The 23,974-nt window shown below is 32.2% G+C and overlaps 6 protein-coding genes across 8 annotated transcripts; 3 read left to right on the top strand and 3 right to left on the bottom strand.

Moving 5' to 3' along the window:
- The first annotated feature begins 1,137 nt into the window (after window positions 1-1,137).
- On the top strand, window positions 1,138-3,173 carry LOC114168537 (phenylacetaldehyde reductase-like). Its single transcript, XM_028053400.2, has 6 exons — window positions 1,138-1,289; window positions 1,372-1,541; window positions 1,664-1,855; window positions 2,084-2,246; window positions 2,552-2,738; window positions 2,872-3,173. The coding sequence occupies exons 1-6, from the start codon at window positions 1,172-1,174 to the stop codon at window positions 3,014-3,016; spliced, it is 975 nt and encodes a 324-aa protein (XP_027909201.1). The 5' UTR covers window positions 1,138-1,171; the 3' UTR covers window positions 3,017-3,173.
- A 616-nt stretch (window positions 3,174-3,789) lies between these two features.
- On the top strand, window positions 3,790-7,728 carry LOC114168518 (cinnamoyl-CoA reductase CAD2-like). 2 transcript variants are annotated; one of them, XM_085669159.1, is made up of 7 exons: window positions 3,790-4,076; window positions 4,156-4,325; window positions 5,867-5,902; window positions 6,146-6,337; window positions 6,829-6,991; window positions 7,134-7,317; window positions 7,462-7,728. In XM_085669159.1, the coding sequence occupies exons 1-7, from the start codon at window positions 3,956-3,958 to the stop codon at window positions 7,604-7,606; spliced, it is 1,011 nt and encodes a 336-aa protein (XP_085525285.1). In that variant the 5' UTR covers window positions 3,790-3,955; the 3' UTR covers window positions 7,607-7,728. The 2 variants fall into 2 exon arrangements, with proteins under 2 accessions (XP_085525285.1, XP_027909170.1); XM_028053369.2 differs by lacking the exon at window positions 5,867-5,902.
- Window positions 7,729-7,974: 246 nt separating this feature from the next.
- On the top strand, window positions 7,975-12,874 carry LOC114168517 (cinnamoyl-CoA reductase CAD2-like). Its single transcript, XM_028053367.2, has 6 exons — window positions 7,975-8,243; window positions 8,349-8,518; window positions 8,880-9,071; window positions 9,769-9,931; window positions 11,209-11,392; window positions 12,569-12,874. Exons 1-6 carry the CDS (start codon window positions 8,123-8,125, stop codon window positions 12,714-12,716), a joined length of 978 nt encoding a protein of 325 aa, XP_027909168.1. The 5' UTR covers window positions 7,975-8,122; the 3' UTR covers window positions 12,717-12,874.
- Window positions 12,875-13,592: 718 nt separating this feature from the next.
- On the bottom strand, window positions 13,593-16,031 carry SETH1 (phosphatidylinositolglycan synthase family protein). Of its 2 annotated transcripts, XM_085669160.1 has the most exons (3): window positions 15,859-16,003; window positions 15,381-15,439; window positions 13,593-15,036 (listed from the first exon to the last, which is right to left on the bottom strand). In XM_085669160.1, exon 3 carries the CDS (start codon window positions 14,844-14,846, stop codon window positions 13,935-13,937), a length of 912 nt encoding a protein of 303 aa, XP_085525286.1. In that variant the 5' UTR covers window positions 14,847-15,036; window positions 15,381-15,439; window positions 15,859-16,003; the 3' UTR covers window positions 13,593-13,934. The 2 variants fall into 2 exon arrangements, with proteins under 2 accessions (XP_085525286.1, XP_027909171.1); XM_028053370.2 differs by lacking the exon at window positions 15,381-15,439 and having other exon boundaries at window positions 15,859-16,031.
- An 813-nt stretch (window positions 16,032-16,844) lies between these two features.
- On the bottom strand, window positions 16,845-19,438 carry LOC114169028 (uncharacterized). Its single transcript, XM_028054039.2, has 3 exons — window positions 19,205-19,438; window positions 18,942-19,090; window positions 16,845-17,236 (listed from the first exon to the last, which is right to left on the bottom strand). The coding sequence occupies exons 1-3, from the start codon at window positions 19,290-19,292 to the stop codon at window positions 17,159-17,161; spliced, it is 315 nt and encodes a 104-aa protein (XP_027909840.1). The 5' UTR covers window positions 19,293-19,438; the 3' UTR covers window positions 16,845-17,158.
- Window positions 19,439-20,266: 828 nt separating this feature from the next.
- On the bottom strand, window positions 20,267-23,053 carry LOC114168829 (myosin-like protein). The gene is made up of 5 exons (XM_028053792.1): window positions 22,365-23,053; window positions 21,838-22,134; window positions 21,392-21,565; window positions 21,009-21,227; window positions 20,267-20,855 (listed from the first exon to the last, which is right to left on the bottom strand). The coding sequence occupies exons 1-5, from the start codon at window positions 22,767-22,769 to the stop codon at window positions 20,448-20,450; spliced, it is 1,503 nt and encodes a 500-aa protein (XP_027909593.1). The 5' UTR covers window positions 22,770-23,053; the 3' UTR covers window positions 20,267-20,447.
- Window positions 23,054-23,974: the final 921 nt, after the last annotated feature.

The raw sequence follows: 23,974 nt of genomic DNA on the forward strand, positions 1-23,974 counted from the left end.
AGAAAATTAAATAAATATATTTAAACTTGACCGAGTATAATTTAATTCAAACTCTCACTCTCCTCACCTTAAAGAGACCGAAAGAGAGGATCAATAATAAATAACTTTATGTACGCTGAATATTCTTTGAATCCTTCTTTGAATATATAAGATATCCAAATATTTAATACTTTATTTTAAAATGGGATATAAATATGTATTCATTATTTTAAAAATTTTAGAACAATTAATTAATATTTGAGAGATTACTTATGTGAAGATTTGTCTACTTATTATATGTAAATACGCCTTAAGTTTGATACTTACATTGAAAATTTAGTATATAAACAATCTTACAAGTGATATAAAACACATCAAAGTTAGACTTTCTAATCAATTTTGTGTATTGTATTTTAAAAATATACTAAATATTTAAAATATATTAAATTCTTTTTATAATATGTCAAAATAAATATATTTTGAAGACATAAATACATAATATAAAAAATCTATAGAAAATCTTAACTTCAACGTCAACATAATTAAACAAGAAAGGATAGCCTCCGGTGTATTTGTATTAAATTAAACATTTATTTTTTCAAATTTTAAGATAAATATATTTGGAGTAATATTAAATTCCATCTCAATTCCTTTGATTTGGTTTATAAGACGAGATTTGCATCCAATATATACATTATAAATTGTAAATATGACATATAAATAAATTTCACTAGGATAGATCCAATATATACATTATAAATTGTAAATATGACATATAAATAAATTTCATTAGGATAGATTCTAATAATGACTTTGATATTCTGACTTGTAAAATGAAATTTGAATTTAATTATATACTAGAAAAATGATTTTTTGACTACTAAATTTTAACAACTTTCTCTTATAATCTTTGGTGTCAACTTTTAAGTGGTTTTCTATTTTACATTTTTTTTATTCTCAATCTTGTAAAACTATTTAAAAGATGAACTCTCATGTTGTAAGAAAAAGTTGTCAAAATTTAACAATTAAACTATCGTTCTCGTGTATATTATTACTAATTGACTTTATCTATGTTGTCGATTGAGACTTCCCAAATGTTATTAGTAAAATAATATTTACATTTCTTTAGTTTTCAAATCTATATATAATGAGATGGAATTAAGCATGTTGAAGAGAGTGAGTGGAAGGAAGAATGAGTAGTGAGGGAAAGTTGGTGTGTGTGACCGGTGCTTCAGGTTACATTGCTTCATGGATTGTGAAGTTCCTTCTTCAACGTGGTTACACGGTCAGAGCCACCGTTCGCAACCCAAGTCAGTGTCTTCTTTCGTCAATTTCTCATTCTTTCAATTCATTCACACCATTATTAATTTGTTTATTTATCTGGGTTTTCAGATGATCACAGAAAGGTAGAACATTTGCTTAAACTTGAAGGTGCAGAGGAGAGACTCCACCTGTTGAAGGCTGATCTTTTGACTGAAAACTCCTTTGACTCCATTGTTGAGGGTTGCGATGGAGTTTTTCACACTGCTTCTCCCTTTTTCCACAACGTCAAAGACCCACAGGTTTATCATGTTCTTATGGATTTGTTCGTAGATTAACAATTGAATGTTGTGTTATTTCATCGTGTCAAATGTTTTGTTTAATTAATTTAATAAACTTGTGTTTTTGTTTTTGGGGAATTCAGGCTGAATTGATTGACCCTGCAGTGAAAGGAACACTAAATGTTCTGAAATCATGTGCGAAATCATCATCTGTGAAACGAGTCGTTTTAACTTCTTCTGTCGCTGCTGTTGCATATAATGAAAGGCCTAAAACTCCCGAAGTTGTTGTTGATGAAACATGGTTTTCAAATCCGGATTATTGTAGGGAATTGAAGGTATGTGTTTCGAAAGTGTTTTCTGGCTATTGTAAAAATTTGTATACAGTAATTATTTTTTTTAAGTAGAATTTACTTCTTGTATTCACATCATTTTCGATCCAAAACTTTAAAATAAGTCTTTATTAGTGCTTACTTTTTCATTTTTTAATCGATATGAATCTTAAGATTCTACTTAAATTTCTAACAACGGTTAACTTTGTTGCCATTTGATATTTGTGATGTCAGTTGTGGTATCTACTTTCAAAAACTTTGGCTGAGGATGCTGCCTGGAAATTTTCCAAAGAAAACAACCTTGACTTGGTTGCTGTAAACCCAGCAATGGTTGTGGGGCCACTGTTGCAAGCAGAGCTAAACACTAGTGCTTCTGTAATTTTAAACCTAATAAATGGTAATTTTGGTTCATTCATTCAATGATGTTATGGAAATTCTATTATCAGTTCTTATTTGTGCATGAAATTTATTGCGCGTAATTGGAAGTGGAAACAAAATTCTTATTTGTACAAAATACAATGAAAATTCTACACATTATTATCAGAACCATTGTTTATAATCTATTCTGAAGAAGTTATTGAGTCTATTGTTCCATTAACTAAGGACTAGTATTAATCTCTGGTTTTAGATTTAAAGATTATATAGATAGTTACAAATCTTACCGATTCTTTACAGACTAAGCTTTTGAATGGATTGATGCAGGTTCTGAAACTTTTCCAAATAATACTTATGGATGGATCAATGTGAAAGATGTTGCAAACGCCCATATTCAGGCTTATGAGATTGCTTCAGCTAGTGGAAGATATTGTTTAGTTGAGAGAGTCGCACACTTCTCCGAACTCGCCAACATTTTAAAAGATCAATACCCAACATATCAAGTTCCAGAAAAGTAAGTTTAATAATTTTTGTAACAGATATTTGAATTGTTTATATCGTTTTTAGATATTTCAATTCCAATGTTAATATTTTCTTTGCAAAAGAGGGTCTTTAATTTTCCTAATGGGATTTTTGTGTTTGTGTAGAGCCGAAGACGATGAGCCTTATGTACCAACATTTCAGGTTTCCAAAGAAAAGGCAAAGTCATTGGGGCTTGAATTTATTCCTTTAGAAGTGAGTCTTAAAGAGACTGTGGAAAGTTTGAAAGAAAAGAACTTTGCCAACTTTTAACTTCGAGTGTGTTTCTTCGATGATTCCGGTTTAAAAAATTCCATGCTTGGAAATAAATTATTGTTATGAATGTAACAGTTTTAATCTAATTACTTGCTGGTTTTATTTCGATCTGTACTCATGAATGAAGGTAATGCAACGAGACTACTTGGTTTTACTTCGATCTGCATAATCTATTATTTTACCATAACAAAATCATGTAGTGTTTTATTTTAGTTATAGTATTATAAATATTATAAAATAAAATAAATTTGATTTTAAAATTTAAAAAAGAAAATATTAAATTAAATTCGATATGACAACACTCTTGACAATTTTATTTTTATTTTTGAAATGGTAGAAAAACAATTCTGTCGGACAAAAGGTAACTGGAACATATTTCCCCTACAAAATGAACATGTATAATAATAATCTGAGGAGAATAAAATAGAATTTATAAAGATTAAATAAAGAAAGGTTAAGTATATTTTTAGATAAATATATTTAAATACGAAATTTAAAATATATAGATATAAGAATTTTAATCCACCGTATGTTAAATAATATTTAATTAACATTTGAGCGAGTGTTTACACAATGTATCACATTTATGCTCAAATATCACTATAAAATACTCTTTTAATACATAAAAATATTAACATTATTATATTTAAAAATTATATTAATTTATTTGTAAAGATTAAGCACTGAAATATATTAAAATTGAGAATACCACTAATTCAATTTCGCCTATGAATTAAAAAAATATTTAACCGAATAAATAATTTATAAACTTCGATCTGAGAGCAAGTAATAAAATGTAAAGTTTTGTTTGGATCCGAATTCTGGTACAAACGATCCATTGGTATTGATTGCGAGTTAAAAACGATGAAATGAGTTTTTCAAAATGAAGAGCTTCGATTGGTTCAGTACCACTGATCCTGCAACTAGCTAGCAAGGATGAGCAGCGGCGTGGGAAAGGTGGTGTGTGTGACCGGTGCTTCTGGTTTCATTGCTTCATGGATCGTCAAATTTCTTCTTCAACGCGGTTACACAGTCAGAGCCACCGTTCGGAACCCTAGTCAGTTTCATCCATCTCTAACATTCATTAATAGTTTATATGAATGAATGTGTACGGTTTGATATGATATGATACGCAGGTAATCGGAGGAAGGTGTCGCACTTGGTTAACCTTGAGGGCGCGAAAGAGAGGTTGCATCTGTTTACGGCGGATTTGTTGGAAGAAGGTTCCTTCGACTCCGTCGTGGAAGGCTGCGACGGTGTTTTTCACACCGCTTCACCGGTCCGTTTCGTAGTCAAAGATCCACAGGTTGCACTTCTTCTTCATTATTTTATGGTTAGATTTTCTTACAAGTAGTTTAGATCGGTGAGTTGTGGAATCGAAATCTTGCATCTGTTTATTGTGAAGTAGGTTACCGAATCAGCTTTCCTCTTCTACCGCCACCACTTTATTTTTTTAAATTTCATCTTCTTCTAGGAAAGAAACAGGGCAAAATAAAAAGAAAGAAGAAGGATATAAAAAATGAGAAAGATTCTTTTAACATTTTAAAATTCATTATATAGAGGTAAAATAGATACATAAGTATAAATTTTTAGATATATAAAAAGAAAAAGTGAAAAAATAATAAAAAATTATGTAAAATAGGTATAGTTTTTTTTTTATGTTAAAATATCGTCTTCCGATAAAAATTTAATGGATAGAAAAGAAAATAATTTATCTCTAAAGTAAGTTTAGACATGTAATAATTTACTTATCTTTTATGTTACTATTACAACTAAATGTATAACATATAATTGTTATAAATTAGAATAGTACATCAAAAAATATGGATTGTTTATGGCTGTAGATACACTAGAAAAATATATTTTATTTGATATATTTGAAGTTAAAACTACTGTAAATAAATACCAAATTTGAAATTTGTTAAATAGAAAAGCGCAATGAAAAATGTGAATATAGTATTACTGCATCTATATTTTCGCTAATTATAATAAACATAATTAATTATGTTGTGTATTAAAAAATCACCTATTATCTTAGTTATTACTGGTTAAATGTAACATAGTAAATGTTCATTTGGTAACATATTTGTAACATATACATTACATTGCCCACATACTTAGCTAGTCCTTCTTTTCTTCTCTTCTCTAGTCACACCTTTTCTTCACACGTTTAAACTGCCTAGCATTCTTTTTCTTTTTTCAAATATCGCTTTTAATATCTTTCGTCGATTCCAAGACATGAAATAATTTTTTCTTAAATATATATATATATATATATATATATATATATATATATATATTATAAATATCACCTTAATTAAATATTTTGTGATTTTGACATGATGTTAAGGATAAGTATTTGAAATAATTTTAGATATATTATTGCAACACGACCCGAAAGAAAAATCAAAAAGTTTAAGACCCATTGGAGAGTCTATACAAACTAAAATTCAATTCATCTCGGATACACATATGCATGATTTAAAAAAAAAAAAAAACTTTAACTGGACTGAGCCTGCATTTGAGTATGCTAGTATACAATACAATCATAGCAAATCATCAAATATGTAATATATATATATATATATATATATATATATATATATATATATATAAATAAGGATAAACTATTAAAAGAAATTATCAATATGTCATAAATTCTAAACTTATTCAATTTAATAATGAAATTTATAATTCCACATAATTTATCATCTTTTTTCATCAGACATATATGTACATGTACGTATAAACCACAGAAATTTGTGTATTAACAACATTTATTAAGAAATATATATTGATATTGTTTATAAAACCCATGTCAAATATTTAACACTTGATCTCTTTTAGTACTTTAGGTCTGCAAATCTCAACTATATGGATCGGGTGAGTTTGAAGTATATACATATCCAGATTTTAATATATGCTCTGATTTACTTCTCAACATATATTCTGATGATACAATAAATTTTCTTTCAGCTTCTCACTACTTGAAATTTTGGTCTACATGGCTTGTATCATTAGTAAAGCATGTTTGGATAGATCAATGACTGTTGAAAATTTTAGAATTCATTAATAAAAATAAAGTTATTTTCTTGTTCCTGTTAACTTTAGTTTTCCTTATTTCAGGCTGAGTTGATTGACCCAGCTGTTAAGGGAACTCTTAATGTTCTCAAATCATGCGCAAAATCACCATCTGTGAAACGGGTTGTCTTCACTTCTTCTACAGCTGCAGTGGTATATAATGAAAGACCTAAAACTCCTCAAGTAGTAGCTGATGAGACATGGTTTTCAAATCCAGATGTCTGTAGGGAATTAGAGGTTTGTAATACGTTGTTTGCAAAAATTCATTTAGGTGGAATGCGTTTTTGAAGTGCTTTGTTCAAAGCTGGGAATTGAACATCTTCGTTTAATCTAAAACATTTGTGTTTGCTAATTATGAAGGTAAGACATGTTAATATCAATTCCAAATTGTATTCAGTAGACAATCGCCATTGAGTCCTAAGTCACTCTATAACATATTTGTTCCAAAATGGTGTACTAATATCTTGTATAATATATTTTTTTTGAATGATAATAGTTGTTAGTATTTTGTTGCTCGAAAAGTTAAACCTACAACCTCTCCTACCAAATTTTCAAACCCCACAAATCAACCTTATATTTCTTAAGAATCAATAGGAGAAGTTCAATCTATAATATCTCTTGCCCTTCCTTCTAATTTTACCACTATGTCAATTTTATAACTTTTTGTCTTAGTCAAGTATATTTACCGTGCTTGCTAATTTTCTTACCATTTCTTATGGTGTCTTCAGTTGTGGTACCATCTTTCAAAGACTCTGGCTGAGGAGGCTGCCTGGAAATTTGTAACTGAAAACAACATCGACATGATTTCTATTAACCCAGCAATGGTAGCAGGATCTTTCTTGCAACCAGAGATTAATGAAACCATCGAGTATATTTTAAACATAATAAATGGTAATTCGTATTTACTCGTCAAGTTATGCTGTATGAAAATTTCGCCATCTCCTTTTCCTGCATCTGGATTTTCTGGATTGTGTGTTCCGACTGAACTGGTTTTTGCAAAGCAAGCACCAACCCTTAAACTTATTTAATGCAGGTAAACCAATTCCAAACAAAGCTTTTGGATGGGTCGACGTGAAAGATGTTGCTAACGCTCATATTCTGGCATATGAGATTGCTTCAGCCAGTGGACGATACTGTTTGAGTGAGAGAGTCATACACTCATCTGAACTTGCAAGGATTTTACGTGATCTGTACCCAACATTACAAATTCCAGATAAGTGAGTTTAATTATATATCATCACTTAATACAAAAATAATCTAATTCATTTATATAATGTTCAAAAAGTGAAAAGCAATCATGATACAAAATTTATTCATTATTTCTATAATCATAATAAAAATCTCAAACATTGTTATATCAGGGGTGAGGTGGATGAGGCGTATGTGTCAACATACCAGATTTCCAAAGAAAAGGCAAAGAGCTTGGGAATAGAGTTTATTCCTTTGGAAGTGAGTCTCAGAGACACTGTGGAAAGCTTCAGAGAAAAGAAGATTATCAACTTCTAATCCGTTACACATCCTAGATCAATAAATGTTGAAAATCTGAATCGCTTTCAGTTTGTGATTATGATATGATAACTTCACTGAACATAAACTTCACAATATTATGAATATTGTTGATTTAACAACTGTCGCATACAGTGAAATTATCACTCTACAGTAGATCTTGTTTTTAAAATCAAACGGGTTAAAACTGTTGGATGAAGGACCAAACAAAAAAAAATGGTTAAATTGCATTAACACCCCTCAACTTATGTAATTCAGCTGTTATAATGATGAGTACCTCGATAATTCACCTAACCAACAAATTAAAAATGGTTCTCAATTAGTTATAAAAAGTTACGAAATATTGAAATAATAAACATTTATGTGAAAATATCGTGTCTTATTTCCGCGGTGTCTGAATTCAATTCTTGAGTAGAGCGTAGTACCAAATTCATTACTATTATAGTACGATGGAAAGCTAATAAAAAACGGCAAAGAAAAAAAAAATGAAGCTAAGTGAGAGAGTAGGTTGGAGTGATGAACGAGACGAGAGGGAAGGTAGTGTGCGTGACCGGCGCTTCTGGTTTCATCGCTTCATGGATCGTGAAATTCCTTCTTCAACGTGGTTACACAGTCAGAGCCACAGTTCGCGATCCAGGTCTGTTCCATTCACATTCCTAATCCCTAACCCTAATCCCTAATTTCTGTTTCTTAATTGGTTATTGGTGTGATTATGAATATGAATGGATGCGAATTTATGTAGGTAATCCGAAAAAGGTGTCGCACTTGGCTAACCTTGAGGGAGCACAAGAGAGGCTGCATCTGTTTAAAGCGGATTTGTTGGAAGAAGGTTCATTCGACTCCGTTGTGGAAGGTTGCCACGCTGTTTTTCATACTGCTTCACCTGTACGTTTCGTAGTCAACAACCCACAGGTATTAATGTTATTCTAAAAACAATTCAATACTTGTTAGGTTTCTCAAACATTCGTAAAAAATTAAATTAAATCATTTTTTTCCTAAAAGTTGGATACGAAAAGAAAAAAAAATCTCGAGTATGGTAGATGGGAGGATATATATATATATATATATATATATATATATATATATATATATATATATATATATATATATATATACTGCATATGGTAATGGACTGACAGATATGTTGTTCTTGGAAGGAAATATTATGCTGATATAGTCACTTTCCAATCAAACTTGTTTACAATTTATTAAGAATTATTCTTCTGGCTTCTTCTTGCTTCCTTTATTTTGAACTTTGTTTTCCCTATGTCAGGTTGAATTGATTGATCCTGCAGTGAAGGGAACTCTTAATGTTCTCAAATCATGTGCAAAGTCGTCGTCTGTGAAGCGGGTTGTCTTAACTTCTTCTATTTCTGCAGTTGCATTTACTGGAAGACCAAAAACTCCTGAAACAGTTGTTGATGAGACATGGTTTTCGGATCCAGATTTCTGTAGGGAATTAGAGGTTTGTGCTTTTTTGCTAAAATTTAGTAGAAATGCAATCCTGAAGCCCGTAAAAGTGGAATATATGATTTTGATGTAGTTTGTTGGGAACTGAGTGATATTTATTTTTTCTTGTAAACAAAATTTATGTCTTACCTCTACATGTGAATGACACGACACAAGTTATTACTCTTTATTAAGGAAGTTTATATGCCGACAATTGTACAGTTTTAATTACATAATTAGGAGATTTAATCACATTCCATAATTAGGAAGAATAATATGCTGGCAATGTATTTTATATTATTGTACAGGATCCTGAATTGTAGGGATAGATTATATCTATCATAACTTAGGATTTTTTTTATTAAGTCTTTGTATTCTATTTACCAACATTTTTTTTCTCTATGAATAATATGAGAAACAGTTTTTCCGACACAACCACTGTGCTGTAACTGACTCCACTTTAGCATCACCATTACCAGTGCATGTGCTACAGTAGTGGAAGAGATGAACCATAAAATTTCTTAAACTGTTTCAAGTTTTAACATTATTCAACAACTGTTTAGTAATGTCAATCTTGTGTTCAGTAGATAGTAGCTATTAAGTTGTAAGTCATTCTCGAATATATTTGTTTCAATATTCTGTAGTAAATTGTCTTCTAGAGTGTGTTACCATGTTTGCTTATTTTCTTGCATTTCTTATTTTTTTGTCTTCAGTTGTGGTACACGCTTTCAAAGACCTTGGCCGAGGATGCTGCCTGGAAATTTGTAAATGAAAACAACATTGACATGATTGTTCTTAACCCAACGATGGTAGCAGGACCTCTCTTACCAGCAGAGATTAATGAAAGCGTTGAGCCAATTTTAAACCTAATAAACGGTAATTCGTATTTACTCTTAAAGTTATGCTGTATGAAAATTTTATTATCTCCTTTCCTGCATTTAGAATTCTGACTTACACGTATTGGAACTGAAATAGGAAAAAAGAAACAGAAAATATGTAAAGGAAAATATTATAACAAAATGATGATATAATAACTACCATTCTTAGTTAAACTTTATGTTTGAGGAATGAAAATGTAGCATTTAAATCATAACGAACTCATGACAAATATTCTCATACCTCCCTACTTATTAGCTCTGTATATGTTCTAGCTTGATTAATGTCTACTGTTTAATGTCTCTAAATGTTAACAAGACACACTAAATATTATCTAATATGTTTTATGCTTTTATTCGGTGTTTTATGTTATTAGATAAGATTAAGGTGCCTAATGATAAGTGCGACTTCAGAACAAGTTGCATTCCTTTGAAGGGAGTATTGTGCCCTAAAGTTAATTATTACAATAGATTAATATTTTGATTCTTAGAAGATTGTTTTAATATCAGTTTTTGTATCCGTTAAGAATATATATCGCCTAAGCTTTTATGAATTTAATTTTCAGATAACTGAATTTTCTTAGGATAAATTTGAATAATGGTGTATTCTATTGATATAAGTAATGTTTTGAACTAATAAACCCTAACAAAATAAACTATGGACCGATATGTCTACTTGATCTTTATCATCATTGAGATGTTGGTTTATCTTATGTATGGTGTTTAATATTAATATTCGGTGAGAAGAGAGATAAATAAAAAGTTTGCTAGACACCAGCTTATCTCTTTAGTAACATTTCGTTATATTTTCGTATTTATATTTATTGTATAGCTTATCTCTTTAGTAAATTTTAACTGGGAAACTGTTTTTATTATTTATTGTATAGGTGAGTAACTATCACATTGTTGAAAAAAATTAAGCACAAAAGACTGACAACTTTTTAAGTACTGTCCAATATATATACATAATTTTGTATGTATGAATTCTGTTTAAGTTGTTTTATCTATTTCTACTTTAGACCATTGTGTATCATTTATATGATGGTATGTATATTTGAAGTAATTTTTAGTTGTACTTGAATCTTACTATTCTATACAAAATTATACTTCACGATTCAAAAAATTAAGTTGGCGATTGAATCTGGAGTCGGTCATCTTAGTTTACTTTGGTTAAAATACTAATGGATTTGCCATGTGCCTCAAATATATCCAGGGACCGTTTATTTTAAAATCCAATAGCCATTAAATAAGCACTAACTCTTAGCTTATTGAATGCAGGTAAACCATTTCCAAATAGATCTTTTGGGTGGGTCAATGTGAAAGATGTTGCCATCGCTCATATTCTAGCTTATGAGATCGCTTCGGCTAGTGGAAGATACATTTTGTCTGAGAGAGTCATACACTACTCTGAGCTTGCTAGGACTTTACGTCAATTGTATCCTACATTACAAATTCCAGATAAGTAAGTTTAATTTTACAAAGCATAAATTGGAATCCCCATTTTTTAAACTCCTTTTCTAGCAATATCTTGGCTTGTTTGAAAACTCAATTCAACTGGAAAACGAAATTATTCTGTACTGAAATTGATATACTTCTGGACAAGTATTTGTAAGAGGAAAAGTTAAGATGATAATATAAATCAAACTTTTATCCCAAGTTAACATCAATTTTTGCATCTTAATTTTTGAGTTTTGTTATCTAACCTCTCTAAGCTTAGTTACATAATAAACCTTAAATGGAATATATTTTCACCCTTCAGCTGAGAAATACGTACTCCGTCAAGTATATTAACTACACTAGTCTTGCTCTCGGGTATCGTAGAAAACAAAGAAAAATGATTTACGGTAAACAATTACTTTAGTCCCAGAAAAGTACAATGCACTGTTAGTTAAAATTTTGAAGTATTTAATTTTTTAAAAAGAAGTCTCTGAAAGTTAATAATACACTTACTATCATTTTTCTTCTCCTAACTTTATCAATTACTTTTAGTTCCTGAAATTAACCGTTTATTGTCATTTTAGCACTTAAACTTAATCACTTATTGTCATTTTAATCTTTGAAAAATTATTACTGAGATAGCAATAAGTCATTAAATTCAAGAATTAAAAAAGAAAAAAGTAGTTAAAACCAGGACTAAATGATAGTGTAAGTGGTAAATCATGAACTGATAGTAAATGGTGGAGTTCATTGACTAAAATGGCAGAAAGTGTACCATGTACGGGGTTTTCTAATGACAGGGCTAAAGTGACAGAAATTACACTTTCAGAGATTTACTTTTTTGAAATTTTAATACTCTTTGGGACCCGGGTCTGGGTGAATTGCACTTTTGAAGACTAATGGTTGTTCTTTACGCGATTTAAGTTAATTTTAAGTTGGTATAGATGTTTGTGTATGTGTTCACACCTGTTATGTGAGGATTACTAAGGTTGCTTTAATGGTGATGGCATAATTCCATACCCTCCATCATATTAGATGTGCAAATAATTTGGACTCCATATATGGAAAATGATTGTTTCAAGTGAGCTAGTCTTTAAAGTTCTATATAAGTTTGACTCCTGTAAATGTCGAATTCCATACCTAAGAATCATGGGCAATTGTTTAACATTTGCACTTTCTCAAATCTCAAAAATGTTTTCAGGTGTGAGGTAGATGAGCCGTATATGCCAACATACCAGATTTCCACAGACAAGGCAAAGAAGGACTTGGGAATAGAGTTTACTCCTTTGGAAGTGAGTGTCAGGGAGACTGTGGAAAGCTTCAGAGAAAAGAAGATTCTCAACTTTTAATCCGTGATCTATCCTAACTCTGAAATATGGTTTGTATTATTTAACACGACTGGATCTAAAAGGATAAATTGCACACATTATTCCTGAATTTGTGTGGACTTATGCTTTATGCCCTTTATGAATTTCAACTGCATAATGATGATAACACTTGTAACGTAGATCTACTTTGATTTGTCATTGAAGAGATTAACGCACGATAGGAAAAAAAATATATCAATTGTAGCATTGCTAGAGTGAATTCAAACCGAGAGGTTAAAAATAATGGTAAAGCAATAACATACACGGTTCTTACCTTGGGAGAAATCTCGAAAAATACTCTACGAAAACCTTCTGCGCATTCCAATCCACTGGTCCAAGAACGCATGCGTTACCATCACTGTCGCCCAGAATCTGTTATGCATCCTGAAGCCCCCAGAAAGTACCCCTTCTTTAAAAATAACTTTCCGCATTCTCATAGAAAGGTAACTTTTTCACTTCCTTAATGATGTGGAAATAAAGATCGTACAGAAAGGTCACTTTCTATAATTTCCTAACAAATATGGAAATAAATATTCTCACTTTTTATGGAACAAATTTCTTCTCTCTTTTTTATCTTATCTATCCAATACATACATAAATGATACAATAATGAGAAGCTTATACTAGTGTTTTGCAATCTCCTCATCATTCTAATCTATTGGTTGGTAACGCTGCAAATCACTGTCATGTGATGCTGTGTTTGGGAAGTGCACTTGTTTAAAGTATATACAAGAGTCGGAGAAAACATATGGCTTCAAATTTATGAACCATTACTTGTTTTAACCTCAAAATACACGAGACATCATTCTGTACCAACATTCTTTTAAATTATCAGGTATAAGCAACACACCTAACATGTTAAGATCTAATGCGCTTGGGAATTTATTTATTTCTCTGAGAAAATGTAGTGAAAAGGGGATCAAAACAAGTTGGTTTGAATTTGTCAAAAATGAATGACACTCTAAATCGTGAATGTACTTCCATTGTACACAAAAAATTGTAAACCGTCATTAGTTATCATTCTCTAAAGCATGAATACAATCATCAGTTTCCCACCCTCCCCAAACATGAACTGCAACAACTTTCCCATAAACTATAAAGTTAAAACTTAAAACTAGTTCAAGTGGTCAGCAAATTATACTCCAACCTAAACAACACACGAGGTACTACCATGTAACATTATTAACCATGCTCCAGGTTTCAGTCGGTAATATCAAAACAAAGTTTAGCCTCATCCCAAGGTCCATTGATCTCAAACTTGTACTCCTGAATCCTTATAAGCCAATAAGGACAGACCACGTTGACAAAAACCAACAGACTAAGCAGCACCACAAAAAGGAGGCGATGCAGCATGTACACAAAACTTAAGGTCATGGCCATCAAACTGATAGAAAAGCATAGGTGCATGCGGAAGGAATATTTTTTAATACAGTAAGTAACAAGTGGAGCAAAAAGGAAAACCTGCAGTGAGAATAGCATGATAGCGAACACATGTAGTCTTGATGGAAGACGAGAAGCAATAAAAACAGAGGCCACTACAGAAGCATTTACTGAGATACAACTTGTCAATGCAGGATTCTTCAGAACCCCAGGTGCTTTGACCGTGGATTCTGAATAGTCATGCAGAAAAAGGTGAAGTACTAGAAGTGATGCAGCCACTGCCCAAATGGAATCCGAACTAATGGACCTTGTAAGAGTTTGATAGATGGGAGCCAAAACATATAACACAGTTATGAAAAAGGAGATATTAAGGACATAATGGAGAAGGAGGCTAAGGGAAAGCATTTCTTGAGTGAAAAGGAGAATTAAAAACCCTGAAAAAAGAAGACTTACATCAATAAACAGGAGAGAATTTTCATCAATAGTTGATGTAAGTGTACAAATCCAGACCAAGACAACAAGAGCAACAATGCATAAATATTCAGAAATGGATACCGAGTCCAGCATCACCTTTAGCATGTCCCTTTTTACAACACTGGCATTCATGACCATTCCTTCAAGGAAAGATTCATCTGTATGATTGTCATCATAACCAGGTTGCATACCACCATATGCTACTTTTCTCCATTTGGGACGAGGCGATGAAGAATTATTAGCCAAGCTATAATCCATTGCAATAAGTTCTTTAATTTCAGATGGGCCTGCGGTGCCAAAACTATTATATGGAAAAACCTAAACGTCCTTTACTACATAAATCTTGCTCCACATACGTGTGCCATCTTTGTCTTATGCAATTACAGGGTAGAGAATGTCATATTTCAGTTCCCCTCTCTTGTCTTTCAATGAAAATCATCTCCATAATCTGAAGAATAAAAGCTGATGAAATTACATGCAAAGAAGAAATAGACAACACACGACACATATGAATGTCATCTAGATATTCTCAATAACAGATGATGAAATTGCATACATATGAGGGGGAAAAGGTAACTCTGCATAATAGACAACATCCAAGATTAATTAATGTTATTATCACTTGTCAAGACCAAGAGATTGAAACTTTTAACAGTATTATGTAAAGATTATCATCATGTCATTTGGTAACAGTCTCTGACACTAAAGTTATCACCAACCACATCATTCAGTTTAGTAGGTGAGGAAATTTAAAGCAGTATAGACTTTAAATAGCTTGGATTCTAGTGGAACCTCATCAGGAATGTCGTGTTCTGCATTTAGCATTTCTAAGGAAAAAATCTTGAACAAACCTAATGACAAACAAGGATTGTGCATTATTTTTCTTGAAAACCAAGCAGAATTGTAATGAACTGGAAATGCGGCTGAGTAATTTTGAACTGAGGTGCTTAAATCATGTAAGAAACAAAATGAACGTTTGGTGTAATAAATTTAGTGTGGTTAGGTTCCCTTTTTGATGGGGTTTAAACGGAAGTTTACGCTTCCCAAAACACAGAACAGAACAGAGAAGTAATATGATGAACAAAAAACTGGTATAACAGAGATGAACAAAAAACTATGACAAAATTGTAGATCTGAACCCCAATTTAACAGACGACAGAAAAGAAAACGCTGAGAAATAAATAAGGAAGATTGGTTAGGTTAAGATCCTCACGATCAGAATGGTTATTTCAAATGAATAAAAAGAAAGAAACAGAGAGATAGAAAATACCACGACTGTGAAAAGAACGTAGATTGAAACTCTTCAAACGCCGTTACGAGTTGAAGAAGCAAAGAGAATTTGGAAGAAGATGAAGAGGGAAAAAGGGTTTTTATGTTCAGTTGGGAGGGTAGTTTTATACGTTACGTTAACACTAACATTAACAAATCGATCGTGCCTCTTGTTAAACACATTTCATTGTGGATATTTTATACATTTTTTTTTTATTTCACAGTAAATTATTCCTAATTATTATAAACGTTTAAAAATAGTAACTTCAATTTAAAATAAAAATAAATTAATTTAAATATACAAGAGATTAAAAAAAGTTAAAATATTTCCATAAATATTTCTAAGAAAATTACAAATTAATATATATATATATATATATATATATATATTTCTGTCATGCATGAGATAAATATTGATTTTTATAAATTAAAAAATATTATATATATATATATATATATATATATATATATATATATATTTCTGTCATGCATGAGACAAATATTGATTTTTATAATATATATATATATATATATATATATATATATATATATATATATATATATATATAAAATAGCTCAATAAATATACATATTTCAGAAAGTGCTCTTTTGTTTAGTATATAGTTTTTCACAACAAGGGAGGTTTAAATGTTGGAAATATAATTTTTCACACAAGTTACAGTGTCCCTCAAAAAACAGATTATAGGTTTTATTTATGTAAATAGAACATTTTATTGTGATAGTTCACAATTCAATTTTCCTAAGCAACCCAATTTTGAATATGTTTTTGGACTTGCATGTTATAATTCATTTTTTTATCGAAGACATCAAGAACAGGTTTGAAATTTAGTTTTAGGAGAATCGAAGACATCAAAAACCTACACTGAACTATTTGGGGAAAAAATGCGACAGTGTGTAATCTGTTTGAAAACATTGTTGAAAATAAATGGAGATCCAAAAACCTGAAATCAAAAAGACAAGCAGGACTTAATTCAAGGGATCCATAATCAACTTTCAATTAGAAGATTTGATGGCTTATATAGCTAAGAACATATCCTTATTAATAATACCTTATTAATAATACCTAGTTCTATCATGCTGCACATAGTACTGAATCAATTGTTCATCAATTAATGTCAGACTGCAATAGATTGCAATAGAATCTTTGGATTTAACCGCAGCCTGCTTAACTGCTTAACCATATGAAAGCATCGTAAAGTGGAGCATTGCATTCTGCTGCTGCTGCTAAACATTTGAAATATGACCTAACAAACAGTGACTACGTATTGGTTAGAAACCAATCAAGCTTTGATGGACTCAACACGTGGCCTCCATAATCCCAACCTGTACTTGTGTGTGTATTTCAATATTAACTTCCTCTGCAAAGCAAAAACTAGTTGTTAGGAAGAGTTTGCAAGTTAACCGAACAATTTGTATGTCTTATGGACAATTCAATTGATTGTATCTTAAAATCCATGTAAGTACAAAAAGCACAATCCTAACAGAAGGTGAAGGTCATTTCAGTCCCAATCAACAAGTTATACGATTGAAAATCTGAGCTGAATTGTCTCACAATAACTGACTACCATGACAAGTAGTCGTTTTACTTCCAATATTAGAGTCAATAACAGTCCTATGATTTGTCCAAATTTATATTGGATACGCGAATGTAAGACATAGAATGCAGATTATAGTGGCATCTGAGATAACCCATTTAGGAATCTGGTAAAAATGTTAATTTAGGATCATAAAGCCTTTTAATTGATGGAAATCACAGGCCTTAAGATATCTAAAATCCAATAATATGGCCATGTACCTAACACAGGTAGTGTACCAGGATGAAGATGACAACAGTACATCAAACACCTTAGTAAACACAGAAAGATGCAGAAAATCTAATCACTTAACAATGTGTACATGTGACCCTTTTCTACTAGCATGTCAGAGCCAGTTCAATGGCTTAATAACAGAGCAGAAGGGAAATTCATAGACAAGGTAGCAGGCATTAAGAGGAGAATAAATTTTGTCAAGGACGAAAATCAGCAGGTTCAAAAGTCATACAGATTTTTCAGATCTGTAATTTATGTCAAATACCAGTTCCTTTAAAAGCATAAACTGTTGAATGACGGCTCAGAAATGGCTTTGTTAATGTCTAACAAATTATCACGTAGAACAAGGTGCACTATGAGCCCGAGAGAGATTCTAAAAAGCCCTTTCATAATCCTACAATCAAGGCCCTCGATTTGATAAATTTCACTAAACCATGGCCATCCATCCTCATTTTAAAGGACCATTTAATAAAAGGGAGAGAACTGAATGGAAAATGAGATCTACTGATTGGAGGGGAGGAATGCTCAGCTCCTCATTTTCCTTTCCCTCAATTCCCCTCCAACCAAACAAAATGTAAAGTTACAATGCCAGTCATAAAATTCAACGATTTAAACACAAAATTGCTTACAGAGTTAAGGAAGAAACCAGGACCCAATTCAACATAGATTGAACAAATAAAGCAAACAAGTCAATCCCGTGGCTTCATCAGGAGTTACTATACACAAATCAAACTGATCATACAGCACCTAAAAATCTTAAACCTGAGGTATTTAATTCCGTTCCTAGTTAGTTGTCTTGCTTGACTGATTGTAACCCAAGTACGCATGTAAATAGCGGATGTAATCAATTAGTTCTTCAGTTAAATGCATTTATCTTTGTGTGCGTAGCTCAGCCTGTATTACTTATAATTCTAATCTCAATTGTCAGCATCCGCCAATCTTCCTTCATTGTTATTTATTACCATTTTCACATAACGCGCACAAGGACTAACATTTTTTCACATATGCACCTGCAACAGTGGCTAATCTTATTCTTCCTCTGCAGGTCACCATCCAAATTTTACTTTTGGAGAATTGCCAATTTCTTTGTGACCAATAGGGAAGCGATAATAACCCAAATTTTACATAGAGTAAACTGAAAAAAAAAATCACTCCATATACGAATTTCCCAAGAGTAAAGACTTTATTTCACACATTAAGCTAAAGAAGCAAAAGAAGAAATGGAGTCAAAGTATTAGGAATAAGGAATACACACATGTTTGCAAGGAATACCGAGCTTCTTGAGCTTGAGGGTGCGAGTGACAAGAAGGTTCTGGAAATCTCCGATTTCGGATTCGAGCTTAGGAACGTGGGACTCAACCCCTTTCCCAATTCCATTTAGAAACTCGGGTATTCCAACCTTCACTGCATTTGGCGCAAACAAAAAACATTGATAAATCGCTCACACATTAGGGTGTGTTTGTTTGTTTGTTGGTTAGAGATCAGTGCAGCAAACACAAGGATAGAGAAAGAGATTACCAACATAGGGTGATGATTTGGAGAAGAATCTAGAAGAAGAACAAGGAGTGGTGATGATTCTCTGCAACTGCAACCATGCTATTCCCATTTTTCTCTTCAACGTTTTCTCAAATACCTCCCAGGCTTCCCCAGACACTTCAGGTTCATACAGGGTTTCGATTTTGGAGTTTCGGACTACGCCAAACGACGCCGTTTAGCTTTCTTTCCGAGACACGTACGTTTCTCTTCATTTAACGTTTTGCATGTGGTTATATTTAGAGTTCAAACACTCTACTATGCTGAATGTTCAAAAAACATTGATTTTAGTATAATAAAAAAATTTAATATATTTTAAAATATCAAAATCATTTTCTACTTTTGTATTTTGAAAACTTAGCACAAGAATAATAAAAAAAATCAAGAGAAAATCTAAATTCATATATCTAACCTAAAAATTAAAAAACCAGGAATAAAAAGATAAGTATCGAATCGAATTTGAATTTTTTGCTGAATTTTTTGTGTTGTTTCTCTACTGTACTTTCATAATACACTGGTTATCACTATTTTTGACGTTTTAAAATATATTAAAGAAATATTTAAAATATCAACACAATATATTTGAATGCTAAACAAATAACAACAAAAAAAACAGTAAAAAATTTGGATTCGTACCGAAGAAAACTAGTGAAAATTTTCAAACAATGTAGCAGCACTTAATTCAATGTAGCAGCACTTAATTCAAGGGATCCCTAATCAACTTTCAATTAGAACAGTTGCTAGCTTATTGATAACAACACATCCTTAATAAATGGTGCATGACGCTGGAGCAAGAAAAATCCCATCTCCTTAATAAATGCTAACATGTTCCTCACTGAACAATACATTGTTTTGTTGAATCTTGTGTCCTGGTCACAAACTTTAACTTAAATACAACTCCTAATACATTTTGAATTTTGTTTTCTAGTCAAAACTTGAGTTTTATCTCAATAATCAGATTGAAGAACAACTTCAAAATTACTTAGAAGAATTTGGTTGTTTTGACAAACAAAATCTCCAGTTACATATATTACATGAAACAAAATCTTCAGAATGCTGACCTTATTTCTCATAGCATATAGTACACATTACATGAAAGATCTCAAACTACAAATCTTAAAACATGAAAAAAAAAAACTGATTGATTCATTCTGCACCTTGTCTGTTATCTTAGGATGTGTGCAATTTTATGTCAGAACTAAAAGGCCTAATACATTGAAGTGACGAGTTAGTGAATTTTCTCAACATCAGAAGAAATTTGGCAACGCAAAGGGAAAACTGCTTTGCCATTTTGTCTCATCAACAATGAGGAGTTGTTGCCAATGTCTCTGAGAGGTGATCTTTTTGGGGCTAAGAATCCACCATTACCACCATGTGTTTTTCTTTCTCCACTCCTTAGAACATCACTGTGCTTGCTATTTTCTGTAAAGTTACCATTTTTCTTTGAGGAACAAACCACTATTCGCTTCTCCAACTCATTCTGTGTGTCCACTGGAATGGGCAAACACTTGGTCCCCTTCACCACATTCTGTTCCTTCTTCAATCTCTCAAGATCATCACGCACCATGGAGAGTTCTGCTTCAAGTTCCTTCGTTTTACTTTCAGATGAATCAGCTTTTTCTTTCCATTCCTGCACCTGCCACAGAAAACATAGGTGCCAAGATTCAGAGACCAAATGCATGAAAATGAAAACTTGGATCATCTGATAAACATTGATCATGTAAAGTTCAAAAATTTATAGTTGTCGAATGTGACAAAACAATTGGGTATCAGTGAACTTGTATCTTACAGCATTTTGAAGGGATTGGATATCAAAATCAGATTGCTTGGCTCGATCTTCCCAAAAATCTCGAGAAGCCTGCAATTCCTCCATCTCTTCCCTCACCTGACCAAGCATCTCTTGCATTTGTGACCATTGCTCAGTTTCTGCTCTAACTTGCTCTACAATTCTCCGTACAACAGTTTTGCAGTGCCCTGAGCATGGATTCCCTTCACAAGATAGTTTTTCCTGAATGGTTTGTCAGTTCAAAGTTTGTTAAGAATCCATTTTCTTGATTCAGATACTAAACAAAACTGTGTGTTTTACATCAGCAAGATCATGTTAGACATCATTATGAATGTTAATAATAGCCTGATATGAACTAGGAATGAGCAAAGAAATCATGAATATACCCTCTGAAGTACTCTCATGGAAGATGAATCTTGAAGTTCAATTCTCTTGGAAGTTGAAGCAGAACTAGCAAGAGAACAAGTAGCACTGGACAGCAGTGAGTTATACTCTTCCTCCATTCTCTGTAATAATATTCCCTTTGACAATCCCTCCATTTTTCTCCTCAGAATCTCCACCTGAAATTTTAATACAATCCGTTCAGAAGAAAACACCAAGTCACAAGAAAAGACAACATGGCAAACAAAGTGCCTTAATGAACCTTTGTTGAACTTAGATAAGTTCACTGGAGATTTAAATTTCACTCTAGAAACAACAATAAAAAGCACTATGATTTCCTTTATCCTGATAATCAAACACAAATGAGTTCTTCCAAAGTTAATTTCACTAAAATCTGTATAACTGGAGCATAAGAAATCAGAAGAAACACCAAAGTTACTGTCATACTTACATTAAGTTTTCCACTTGCAACAATGCTATCATCAATTCCGCTACACCTTTTAATTGACAGGCTTATGTTTTCCATCTCTTGAAACTCCCTCAAATATATCTCATCTGAGGATCCTCCAATCTTCTCTAATCGACTCTGCAGAACACAAACTTGCTTGTCAAAATTTTTGTTTTTCTTGGCTCCTAAATCCTTCACTTTCGACCTCTTCTGCAATCTCTGAAGTTTCTCAGTCAACTCACGAATCTCCTCATCCAAAACCATATCAACATTCTTTCCTTCACAAATCCTGATCCTTCCCTGCACCCCAGTTTGCAAGTTAACACAAATGAAACAAAACACTGAAAACCAGCCACCCAATTAGCCCCCCACATTCACAATGCATCAAAATTGACAAAAAAATACATTCTTTGTTCATAAAGCCAAGGAAGAAGACGTTTCTACAAAGCAAGTTGCAAAAATTTGGAACACAATCACAAACTCGAAAAAAAGAGTTAAATTTAGAAACACAAGAGAGTAGAGAGACGAACAGAAACAAGTGTGTGAAGAGCAGATCTTAGAGTTGTCTCCATCTTAACACGAGTCCTCTGCAACTTCTTAACCGCAATCTCCTTCTCCATCCTCAACAAGTTACATTCAGCCCTTAACATTTCCGCTTGAAACTTCCACTTCTCTTCCTCCAAGGCCCACCCTTTGGGGCTCCCCACTCTCTCCCTCCTCCTCTCACTCTCACTGCCAACGTTGTTATCCAACAGCACAGTGGGAGGACGTGCACGTCTTTCTCGATCAATCAGAGTCCCCAACCTGTTGCTATTGTTGCTTTTAAGGTCCCGCCGGAAAGAGGGTCTCCGGCGAGGAAAGTGCAGGATCCTGGGGGTCGGAGGAGGAGGAGGATGGTGGCGCCACTTGGGTCTTCTGGATGCTGCAGTGGCCATGTTTTCAATTTCATGCAAGGGAAAGAACGAGTTGAAAGAAAAAGAACAAAGAATATCTGAACGTGAGATAGTCCTATGTATAGTAGAAGTAAGTAATAACAGAGACACAGAGAGAAAGAGAAAGAGAAAGAGAGAGAGAGAGAGAGTGAAAGAGGTGGTTGGCGTGCAACCTCGTGAAGTGGAAGAACAGAGATTTGAAATGGAAAAAAGTTGTGTGTGTTTGTTGTGAATGACAAGGTTTTATGGTATGCGTTTTTGTGTTGTTTGGGTGGCTTGTGGTTGGAGCTTCTTCTCTCTTCTATTTATTTCCAACGTTGGACACTGTTACTTGTTTACGGGAATTTGAAAAAGGTCACTTTCAAATTACAAACACAACATGCACTGTCATCGCTTTGCTTGCACCAACACAACACAATACGTTAAAACTAAAACCTTGGCCACTGTTACTTACTACTACTCATCGACTCGGTTTTACCTTACCTTTTATTTCACACTTCGTTTACTACGTTAATCCCACACACAATCCCTAGATTATAGTGAACTACATCATTAACTCGCCTTTTCTAGTTTTTTAAATATATAACTATTATTGACTATTTCGATTTTCATTATTTCAAAACACTTTTTCGTATTTTTAAGTTTTTAGTATTTTTAGAAAATCAAATAAATATATATTATATATATATATTGAAATTTTCTAACCAGATCGAAAAATTGACAATTTCTAAAATGTGAGTTGTACATATAATAGGTGTGATACCACTTTTAACATTAAACATTAAAGTTTAATGTTTATAACTTATTTTTTTTATGTGTCAATTTTTTCATTTTTATCCGATAAGATATATTTAGTATAATTATTGATTTGGTCTTTTAATTTTTTTAAATTGATCAATTTAATACTTTCTATTATACTTCAATTCACGTCGTTTGTATTGTGGTGTACTGTTATTGTGCAACAAATTAAACAATTAATTTTAATACCATATTGAATAACATGATCGAGGAAATATTAAAAGAGAGACTAAAATGGTGTTAATTACATCTAACAAACAAACCAACCCAACTAAAAGCTTCACTCACGTTTCTATTGTATAGTGACAGATCACCCGTGTACAAATGATGTTAAGTGAAATATAACAGAGATACTAAATTGAACCACTTTAAAAAATAAGGATATCAAATTGCATCTTCCAAAAACTCAT

The sequence above is a fragment of the Vigna unguiculata genome, chromosome 11 (assembly GCF_037176805.1).
Source record: "Vigna unguiculata cultivar grain cowpea cultivar isolate G323 ecotype 2 chromosome 11, ASM3717680v1, whole genome shotgun sequence".
Lineage (NCBI taxonomy): Eukaryota > Viridiplantae > Streptophyta > Magnoliopsida > Fabales > Fabaceae > Vigna > Vigna unguiculata.

Bases quoted from the DNA above. Each gene is read 5' to 3' on its own strand.
- LOC114169028 (XM_028054039.2), bottom strand. From the start codon at position 19,292: ATGGGAATAGCATGGTTGCAGTTGCAGAGAATCATCACCACTCCTTGT. The intron at 19,091-19,204 runs GTAATCTCTTTC...CGCCAAATGCAG, and splicing joins CAAATCATCACCCTATGTTG to TGAAGGTTGGAATACCCGAG. The intron at 17,237-18,941 runs GTGTGTATTCCT...TTTGCTTTGCAG, and splicing joins TCGGTATTCCTTGCAAACAT to AGGAAGTTAATATTGAAATA.
- LOC114168517 (XM_028053367.2), top strand. From the start codon at position 8,123: ATGAACGAGACGAGAGGGAAGGTAGTGTGCGTGACCGGCGCTTCTGGT. The intron at 8,244-8,348 runs GTCTGTTCCATT...GAATTTATGTAG, and splicing joins AGCCACAGTTCGCGATCCAG to GTAATCCGAAAAAGGTGTCG. The intron at 11,393-12,568 runs GTAAGTTTAATT...AAATGTTTTCAG, and splicing joins ACATTACAAATTCCAGATAA to GTGTGAGGTAGATGAGCCGT.
- SETH1 (XM_028053370.2), bottom strand. From the start codon at position 14,846: ATGGATTATAGCTTGGCTAATAATTCTTCATCGCCTCGTCCCAAATGG.
- LOC114168829 (XM_028053792.1), bottom strand. From the start codon at position 22,769: ATGGCCACTGCAGCATCCAGAAGACCCAAGTGGCGCCACCATCCTCCT. The intron at 21,566-21,837 runs GTAAGTATGACA...TTAAAATTTCAG, and splicing joins TTGCAAGTGGAAAACTTAAT to GTGGAGATTCTGAGGAGAAA. The intron at 21,228-21,391 runs GTATATTCATGA...CAAACCATTCAG, and splicing joins CCATGAGAGTACTTCAGAGG to GAAAAACTATCTTGTGAAGG.
- LOC114168537 (XM_028053400.2), top strand. From the start codon at position 1,172: ATGAGTAGTGAGGGAAAGTTGGTGTGTGTGACCGGTGCTTCAGGTTAC. The intron at 1,290-1,371 runs GTCAGTGTCTTC...CTGGGTTTTCAG, and splicing joins AGCCACCGTTCGCAACCCAA to ATGATCACAGAAAGGTAGAA. The intron at 2,247-2,551 runs GTAATTTTGGTT...GGATTGATGCAG, and splicing joins AATTTTAAACCTAATAAATG to GTTCTGAAACTTTTCCAAAT.
- LOC114168518 (XM_085669159.1), top strand. From the start codon at position 3,956: ATGAGCAGCGGCGTGGGAAAGGTGGTGTGTGTGACCGGTGCTTCTGGT. The intron at 4,077-4,155 runs GTCAGTTTCATC...TATGATACGCAG, and splicing joins AGCCACCGTTCGGAACCCTA to GTAATCGGAGGAAGGTGTCG. The intron at 7,318-7,461 runs GTGAGTTTAATT...TTGTTATATCAG, and splicing joins ACATTACAAATTCCAGATAA to GGGTGAGGTGGATGAGGCGT.